Source organism: Mustelus asterias, chromosome 5, assembly GCF_964213995.1.
Source record: "Mustelus asterias chromosome 5, sMusAst1.hap1.1, whole genome shotgun sequence".
NCBI lineage: Eukaryota > Metazoa > Chordata > Chondrichthyes > Carcharhiniformes > Triakidae > Mustelus > Mustelus asterias.
In genome coordinates this window covers 5677297-5687361 of record NC_135805.1, presented here as the reverse complement: position 1 = coordinate 5687361, position 10065 = coordinate 5677297, and the positions used below count along the sequence as shown (strand labels likewise).

Sequence of the window (10065 nt, the reverse complement as noted above, 5' to 3'; positions counted from 1 at the left end):
TGTCTCATTGCCTATTGGTGACTGTGTGTGTGTGTGTGTATGTGTCTCATTGCCTATTGGTGACTGTGTGTGTGTGTGTGTGTGTGTGTATGTGTCTCATTGCCTATTGGTGACTGTGTGTGTGTGTGTGTATGTGTCTCATTGCCTATTGGTGACTGTGTGTGTGTGTGTGTGTGTCTCATTGCCTCTTGGTGACTGTGTGTGTGTGTGTGTGTGTGTGTGTGTCCCATTGCCTATTGGTGACTGTGTGTGTGTGTGTGTGTGTGTCTCATTGCCTATTGGTGACTGTGTGTGTGTGTGTGTGTGTGTCCCATTGCCTATTGGTGACTGTGTGTGTGTCTCATTGCCTATTGGTGACTGTGTGTGTGTGTGTCTGTGTGTCTCATTGCCTATTGGTGACTGTGTGTCTGTGTGTGTCTCATTGCCTATTGGTGACTGTGTGTGTGTGTGTGTGTGTGTGTGTGTGTGTGTGTATGTGTCTCATTGCCTATTGCTGACTGTGTGTGTGTGTGTGTGTATGTGTCTCATTGCCTATTGGTGACTGTGTGTGTGTGTGTGTATGTGTCTCATTGCCTATTGGTGACTGTGTGTGTGTGTGTGTGTGTGTGTGTCTCATTGCCTATTGGTGACTGTGTGTGTGTGTGTGTATGTGTCTCATTGCCTATTGGTGTGTGTGTGTGTGTGTGTGTGTGTGTGTCTCATTGCCTATTGGTGACTGTGTGTGTGTGTGTGTGTGTGTGTGTGTGTCTCATTGCCTATTGGTGACTGTGTGTGTGTGTGTGTATGTGTCTCATTGCCTATTGGTGACTGTGTGTGTGTGTGTGTGTGTGTCTCATTGCCTATTGGTGACTGTGTGTGTGTGTGTCTCATTGCCTATTGGTGACTGTGTGTGTGTGTGTGTCTCATTGCCTATTGGTGACTGTGTGTGTGTGTGTGTGTGTGTGTGTGTGTGTCTCATTGCCTATTGGTGACTGTGTGTGTGTGTGTGTGTGTGTGTGTGTGTGTGTGTATGTGTCTCATTGCTTATTGGTGACTGTGTGTGTGTGTGTGTATGTCTCATTGCCGGTGTGATTTTTCTTTCTGCATTAGGTGGATTGGATGCTGAGCTCAGTGATCGGGGGAGGAATTTATCCATTGGACAGAGACAGCTAGTCTGCCTGGCGAGGGCACTTCTCACTCAGGCCAAGGTACTGATCAGCAACAATTAGGGCTCATTTATAGAGCCTCCTTTCTCCTAGAACTCCAGCATCTTCATCGACCACCTTCTCCAACACCATTTCTGCCCTAGGCTGTTACGCTTTCATCTTTGGTGGTGGATTCTATAATAAACTTCATCCAGCACAATATCAGGATGCACCCCATAGAAGGTCCACCTACATCTGACATGAACAATTAAGCTGCATAGCAATGTCAAAATCAGACCCAATTAAGATCATTGTAAGATTAAATTGACTTTTTTTTCGTTCCTGGGACATGGGCGTCGCTGGCCGGCATTTATTGCCCATCCCGAGTTGCCTGAGGGCAGTTGAGAGTCAGCCACATTGCTGTGGCTCTGGAGTCACATGTTGGCCTGACCGGATAAGGATTGAATTTATTGGGGGAGATTCGAACCCGGATCCCCAGAACATTAGCTGAGTTTCTAGATTAATAGTCTAGTGAAAATATCACTAGGCCATCACCTCCCCCCAAGTATTTCATATATTTCTTCAAGTACTTCTTGAGAAAACCCCTCAACGGTCGAACTCTAATTTTAACGATATGTCCCCTTATTCTTTTTCGCTAGAGGAAATAATTTCCCTTTATCTACCCTATCAACTCCTTTAATTATCTTAACCAGCTTTTTAGATCATCTCTTAACCCAGTCTAGGTCATCAGTCCTCATAATGGTAGTGGTATTTTCGCTAGACTATTAATCTAGAAACTCAGCTAATGTTCTGGGGACCTGGGTTCGAATCCCGCCACAGCAGATGGTGGAATTTGAATTCAAATAAAAAAATATCTGGAATTAAGAATCTACTGATGACCATAAAACTATTGCAATTGTCGAAAAACACAAATGGTTCGCTAATGTCCTTTAGGGAAGGAAATCTGCCCCCACTACCCAGCTACCCAGTCTGGCCTACATGTGACTCCAGAGCCACAGCAATGTGGTTGACTCTCAACTGCCCTCCAAAGGCAACCAGGGATGGGCAATAAATACTGGCCAACCAGCGACACCCATGTCCTAGGATTGAATATACTGTCGTTCTGGTCAATGTTTACCCAACCCTTGATACCTTTTCTTTATGTTGCACAGATTCTGTGTATTGATGAAGCAACTGCCAGTGTGGACCATAAAACAGATCAGCTGCTGCAGGAGACAATACGAGAACAATTTGCAGACAAAACTGTATTGACAATCGCCCATAGGTAAATTCATCTCATAGACAAAGAAATTGGTGAAGGGGGAGACAGTGAGAGAGCAAGTGGGTAAAAATGTGTTAGAGGTTATGGGAGCTGGGAAAACAGTGAGAGGAGTAAGGAAAAGAAAGCAAGCAAATAGTTAACTGGGTGAAATTGGGGAGCGTGGGTAGCCTTGTGCTACTGCTGCTTTTGAAGCAGTCCCCAGGCTGGAATTGCGGATAGCGAAGAGCATTGTCGGGCAATACAGCAGGATATAGATAGGCTGGAAAATTGGGCGGAGAGGTGGCAGATGGAGTTTAATCCGGATAAATGCGAAGTGATGCATTTTGGAAGAAATAATGTAGGGAGGAGTTATACAATAAATGGCAGAGTCATCAGGAGTATAGAAACACAGAGGGACCTAGGTGTGCAAGTCCACAAATCCTTGAAGGTGGCAACACAGGTGGAGAAGGTGGTGAAGAAGACATATGGTATGCTTGCCTTTATAGGACGGGGTATAGAGTATAAAAGCTGGAGTCTGATGATGCAGCTGTATAGAACGCTGGTTAGGCCACATTTGGAGTACTGCATCCAGTTCTGGTCGCCGCACTACCAGAAGGACGTGGAGGCGTTAGAGAGAGTGCAGAGAAGGTTTACCAGGATGTTGCCTGGTATGGAGGGTCTTAGCTATGAGGAGAGATTGGGTAAACTGGGCTTGTTCTCCCTGGAAAGACGGAGAATGAGGGGAGATCTAATAGAGGTGTACAAGATTATGAAGGGTATAGATAGGGTGAACAGTGGGAAGCTTTTTCCCAGGTCGGAGGTGACGATCACGAGGGGTCACGGGCTCAAGGTGAGAGGGGCGAAGTATAACTCAGACATCAGAGGAACGTTTTTTACACAGAGGGTGGTGGGGGCCTGGAATGCGCTGCCAAGTAGGGTGGTGGAGGCAGGCACGCTGACATTGTTTAAGACTTACCTGGATAGTCACATGAGCAGCCTGGGAATGGAGGGATACAAACGATTGGTCTAGTTGGACCAAGGAGCGGCACAGGCTTGGAGGGCCGAAGGGCTTGTTTCCTGTGCTGTACTGTTCTTTGTTCTTTGTTCTTTATGATATCCAGGGTTGACTCAGGTTTGTGGCAGAACCAGTTTTTAAGTTAACATGCCTGCCCGTGGTTGTTCTCCTTTATCCAAGACAAAACATAAGAGCTAGGAGCAGGAGTAGGCCATCTGGCTCCTCAAGCCTGCTCCGCCATTCAATAAGATCATGGCTGATCTTTTCGTGGACTCAGCTCCACTTACCCGCCCGCTCACCATTCCTTTACTGTTCAAAAATTTATCTATCCTTGCTTTAAAAACATTCAATGAGGTAGCCTCAACTGCTTCAGTGGGCAGGGAATTCCACAGATTCACAACCCTTTGTGTGAAGAGGTTCCTCCTCAACTCAGTCCTAAATCTGCTCTCCCTTATTTTGAGGCTATGCCCCCTAGTTCTAGTTTCACCCGCCAGTGGAAACAACTTCCCTGCTTCTATCTTATCTATTCTCTTCATAATCTTATATGTTTCTATAAGATCTCCCCTCATTCTTCTGAATTCCAATGAGTATTGCCCCAGTCTACTCTATCTCTCCTCATAAGCCAACCCTCTCAACTCCGGAATCAACCGAGTGAATCTCCTCTGCACCCCCTCCAGTGCCAGTATATCCTTTCTCAAGTAAGGAGACCAAAACTGTACACAGTACTCCAGGTGTGGCCTCACCAGCACCTTATACAGCTGCAACATAACCTCGCTGTTTTTAAACTCCATCCCTCTAGCAATGAAGGACAAAATTCTATTTGCCTTCTTAATTACCTGCTGCACCTGCAAACCAACTTTTTGTGATTCTTGCACAAGGACACCCAGGTCCCTCTGCACAGCAGCATGCTGCAATTTTTTACCATTTAAATAATAGTCCATTTTGCTGTTATTCCTATCAAAATGGATGACCTCACATTTACCAACATTGTACTCCATCTGCCAGATCCTCACCCACTCATTTAGACTATCTATATCCCTTTGCAGACTTTCAGCGTCCACTGCACACTTTGCTCTGCCACTCATCTTTGAGTCATCTGTGAATTTTGACACACTACACTTGGTCCCCAACTCCAAATCATCTATGTAAATCGTAAACAATTGCGGTCCCAACACTGATCCCTGAGGCACACCACTAGTCACTGATCGCCAACCAGAAAAACACCCATTTACCCCCACTCTTTGCTTTCTGTAGTTAACCAATCCTCTATCCATTACCCGTAACACTGTGCACCTTTATCTTATGTAGCAGTCTTTGGTGCGGCACCTTGTCAAATGCCTTCTGGAAATCCAGATACACCACATCCACAGGTTCCCCATTGTCCACTGCACTGTAATGTTCACAAAGAATTCCACCAAATTAGTCAAACATGACCTTCCCTTCATGAACCCATGCTGCATCTTATCAATGGAACAATTTATATCCAGATGTCCCGTTTTTGTCTCGTTTTCCTTCCTTGATGGGAGTTTCAAGCATTTTTCCTACACAGAATTTAAGCTAACCGGCCTATAATTACCTCCTATTTTAAACAGTGGCGTCACATTTGATGTTTTCCAATCTGCGGGAACCACCCCAGAGTCCAGTGAATTTTGGTAAATTACCACTAGTGCATTTGCTATTTCCCCCGCCATCTCTTTCAGTACCCTGGGATGCATTCCATCAGGACCAGGAGACTTGTCTACCTTTAGCCCCATTAACTTGCCCAACACTACCTCTTTCATGATAATAGTTTCTAGGTTCTCACCTGCCATAGCCTTCCTGTCATCAATTTTTGGCATGTTATTTGTGTCTTCCACTGTGAAGACCGACACAAAATACCTGTTCAATGCCTCAGCTATTTTCCCATTTCCAGTTATTACATCCCCTTTCTCATCCTCTAAAGGACCAATGTTTACTTTTGCCACTCTTTATCGTTTTATATATTTGTAGAAACGTTTGCTATCTGTTTTTATATTCTGAGCTAGTTTACTCTATAATCCATCTTACTTTTCTTTTAGCTATTTTCGTGGCTTTCTGTTGACCTTTAAAGATTTCCCAATCTTCCAGTTTCCCACTAATCTTTGCCACTTTGTATGCATTTTCTTTCAATTTGATACCCTCCTTTATTTCCTTAGATATCCATGGCTGATTATCTATTTTTCTACAGTCCTTCCTCATCACTGGTATATACTTCTGCTGAGCACTGTGAAAAATCGCTTTGAAAGTCCTCCACTGTTCCTCAATTGTCCCACCATAAAGTTTTTGCTCCCAGTCTACCTTAGCCAACTCCTCCCTCATCCCATTGTAGTCTCCTTTGATTAAGCAGAGGACACTGGTATTGGATTTTACCTTCTCACGCTCCATCAGTATTTTAAATTCAACCATACTGTGCTCACTTCTTCCGAGAGGATCATTAATTATTTCTGTCTCATTACACAGGACCAGATCTAGGATAGCTTGCTCCCTCATTGGTTCCATTACATGCTGTTCAAGGAAGCTATCGCGGATACATTCTATGAACTCCTCCTCAAGGCTGCCTTGACCGACCTGGTTTGACCAATTGAAATGTAGATTAAAATCCCCCATGATAATTGCTGTACCATTTTTACATGCATCAGTTATTTCTTTGTTTATTTCTCGCCCCACCAGGATGTTATTATTTGGTGGCCTATAGACTGTGCCTATCAGTAACTTTTTCTCTTTACTATTTCTAATTTCCACCCAAATGGATTAAATCTTTTTTTCCATGGAACCTATATCATCTCTCACTACCGCCCTGATGTCACCCTTAAACATCAGAGCTACATCACCTCCCTTACCTTCCTGTCGGTCCCTCCGAACAGTCTGAAACCCCTGGACATTTAACTCCCAGTCGTGACCATCCTGCAACCATGTCTCTGTAACGGCCACCAAATCACACTCGTTCGCAAAGATTTGTGCCGTCAACTCATTGACCTTGTTTCGAATGCTACGAGCATTCAGATAAAATGTCCTTGTGCTAGTTTTTGTACCTTCTTTTTGAATTCTAACACTTTCATTAATAACATTTCCTGAGTTCTCCTTCCTTTTAACTTTTTTCCTGATTTTTGATGTAGTTGGAACCATCTCCCCACATTTTGTCCTTGCTCCCTCATTCTCTGACTCCTTATGTAGGTTCCCATCCCTCTGGCAACCCTCCCCAACTGCTCTAGCAAACACTCCCCCGAGGACATCAGTGCCAGTCCTGCCCAGGTGTAACCTGTCCAACTTGTACAGGCCCCACCTCCCCCAGAACCGGTCCCAATGCCCCAGGAATCTGAAACTCTCCCCTGACACCATCTCTTCAGCCATGTATTTACCCGATATATCCTGTCATTTCTATTCTGACTAGCACGAGGTAGTAATCCTGAGATCACTACTTTTGAAGTCCGATTTCTTAACTTTCTTCCTAGCTCCCTGTATTCTACTTTTAGGATCTCATCCCTTTTTTTACCTATGTTGTTTGTACCTATGTGTACCACGACCACTGGCTGTTCACCCTCCCCCTCCAGAATGTCCTGCAGCTGCTCCGAGACATCCCTGACCCGAGCAACAGGGAGGCAACAGACCATCCTGGAGTCTCGTTTGCGGCCACAGAAACTCCTGTCTATTCCCCTTACAATTGAATCCCCTATAACTATTGCACTGGCACACTCTCTACCCCTCCCCTCTGCAGCAGAACCAACCGTGGTGCAACGAGTTTGGCTGCTGCTGCTGCTTTCCCCAGAGAGATCATTCCCCTCAACAGTATCCAAAGCCGTATATCTGTTCTGCAGGGGAATGGCCACAGGAGATTCCTGCGGTCCCTGCCTATCTCTCTTGCTCTGTCTGGTGGTCACCCATTCCCTTCCTACCTGCGGAGTCTGAGCCTGCGGTGTGACCACCTCTCTATATGTGTTATCCACGATACTCTCTGACTCGCGGATGCTCCACAGTGTCTCCAGCTGCCGCTTCAGCTCTGAAACTCGAGCTTCCAGGAGCTGTAGCTGGAGACACTTCCTGCACACATGCTGACCCAGGGGACTGGAACTGTCCCCAGCCTGCCACATGGAGCAAGAGGAGCAAATCACAGCTTGGAGTAATCCTGTCACGTCTTATCCCTTTCAATTAAACTTTTGAAAGATGTCTTGTTTCAGATTATATCCAATTCTCTGGGGCCCTTCTTTCCTGCTCCTTGTTACTACCGAATATAACCTTTACAAACTATAAACCACACAAATTACACAAACACTATTGTAGTGTACAACAACAACAACAACTACAACCACTACAATGCAAAGAGTAAAAAGAAAAGAAAAAAGGTACTTACCAGTCACCAACCAATCACTTACCTGCTGGCTGTGACAGCACGGTTCAATTTACTCCCAGTGCTCTCTTGTCCTCGGGCCTTCCTCGCAGGTCTGCCTCTCCTGAGGATGAGGCACCTCTTCCTCCTCTGCCCCGAATTCCCACTCAGCTCCAAATTCCCAATGTCCTCACTCTGGCTGAAACTCACTCTGGCTGCAGTCTCTCTCCCACTGGTGTTCGCAGCTCACTCCTGTTCACAGAACAAAACCTGGACCAGTAGATCCATTGGTGACTTTTTAAGTGTTGGTATGGAGACTCTGGCATTCACTGCTGCTCACTGCAAGTGCCAGCTAGGTGTGAAATAACTCCTGAGAGGCTGGTGTTCCTTCACCAGATTCCCTTTATTTACAAACTCTGTTCCTCTGCGAGAGTATTTCTGATACACAGTCAGAATCCAGAATGCCAGAAGAAATGACCATTTTTAAACACACTGAGGCCCCTGATGGGCAGGCAGTTATGACCTCAATCAGGGAGTTCATACTCTAAGAGGCCAACCTCATTGAAGTCATTACAAGGTGCATGATTATTGAGATGTAAGTGCTGTGGCTTCTCTTGTGGTGCCCAGCATTACTGGATAATGCATCCTTTGATTCTGTTCCCCACAGATTGAACACTATAATGGATTCAAACCGAGTACTCGTGTTGGATGCTGGAAGGGTGAAGGAGTTTGACTCCCCAACTGTTCTCTCGAACAAACAGGATTCCTTCTTCTATGGTATCATACATGACACAAAGTAATCTGTAAAGGGCTATGGACTCAAGCTGGTATGTCCCAAGTGGACTGAAGCTCTGTGTGTATCTCTGGTGATATGATTCATACAGCGCTTTATCTGGTTTGGGACAGTAGAAAGTGCACTGCATTTTCAAATAGCACAAGGAACACAAAATGTCACAATTTCCAAATTGCACACAGGGAAGATTGTGTGATCCTCAGTTAGTTGGCTTCAGTTAGGTTAGATCTTTACTGTACAGGTCTGTTCATCTTGCCCTGCACCATTTCGCTCACAGTTCTGAGACTACATTCATCCTCTGCCGTAATGCATGCTCCATACGGTCCCCATCCACTCAATCCCACTCCAAACCTGCATTATTCTTCACGCTTCAACATTCTCCCTCAGCCCCTGTCCCATTCCCACTGTTCTGTACAGTTTAATATTCTCTCTCAGTCCCTGTCCCATTCCCACTGTTCTGTACAGTTTAATATTCTCCCTCAGTCCCTGTCCCATTCCCACTGTTCTGTACAGTTTAATATTCTCTCTCAATCCCTGTCCCATTCCCACTGTTCTGTACAGTTTAATATTCTCTCTCAGTCCCTGTCCCATTCCCACTGTTCTGTACAGTTTAATATTCACTCTCAGTCCCTGTCCCATTCCCACTGTTCTGTACAGTTTAATATTCACTCTCAGTCCCTGTCCCATTCCCACTGTTCTGTACAGTTTAATATTCTCTCTCAGTCCCTGTCCCATTCCCACTGTTCTGTACAGTTTAATATTCACTCTCAGTCCCTGTCCCATTCCCACTGTTCTGTACAGTTTAATATTCACTCTCAGTCCCTGTCCCATTCCCACTGTTCTGTACAGTTTAATATTCTCTCTCAGTCCCTGTCCCATTCCCACTGTTCTGTGCAGTTTAATATTCACTCTCAGTCCCTGTCCCATTCCCACTGTTCTGTACAGTTTAATATTCACTCTCAGTCCCTGTCCCATTCCCACTGTTCTGCACAGTTTAATATTCACTCTCAGTCCCTGTCCCATTCCCACTGTTCTGTGCAGTTTAATATTCTCCCTCAGTCCCTGTCCCATTCCCACTGTTCTGTACAGTTTAATATTCTCTCTCAGTCCCTGTCCCATTCCCACTGTTCTGTACAGTTTAATATTCTCTCTCAGTCCCTGTCCCATTCCCACTGTTCTGTACAGTTAAATATTCACTCTCAGTCCCTGTCCCATTCCCACTGTTCTGTACAGTTTAATATTCACTCTCAGTCCCTGTCCCATTCCCACTGTTCTGTACAGTTTAATATTCACTCTCAGTCCCTGTCCCATTCCCACCGTTCTGTACAGTTTAATATTCACTCTCACTCTCAGTCCCTGTCCCATTCCCACTGTTCTGTACAGTTTAATATTCTCTCTCAGTCCCTGTCCCATTCCCATTGTTCTGTACAGTTTAATATTCACTCTCAGTCCCTGTCCCATTCCCACTGTTCTGTACAGTTTAATATTCACTCTCAGTCCCTGTCCCATTCCCACTATTCTGTGCAGTTT

At 45.2% G+C, this 10065-nt stretch overlaps 1 protein-coding gene across 1 annotated transcript in view; it reads left to right on the top strand.

The window, feature by feature from the left end:
- abcc10 (ATP-binding cassette, sub-family C (CFTR/MRP), member 10) overlaps positions 1–8997 on the top strand; it is a 183184-nt gene extending 174187 nt beyond the window's left edge. The window contains exons 8-10 of the mRNA XM_078213518.1: positions 1090–1187; positions 2297–2409; positions 8410–8997. Coding sequence (XP_078069644.1) covers positions 1090–1187; positions 2297–2409; positions 8410–8542 — 344 coding nt within the window. The 3' untranslated portion in view covers positions 8543–8997. The remainder of the gene's footprint in view (positions 1–1089; positions 1188–2296; positions 2410–8409) is intronic.
- The last annotated feature ends 1068 nt before the right edge of the window (positions 8998–10065 follow it).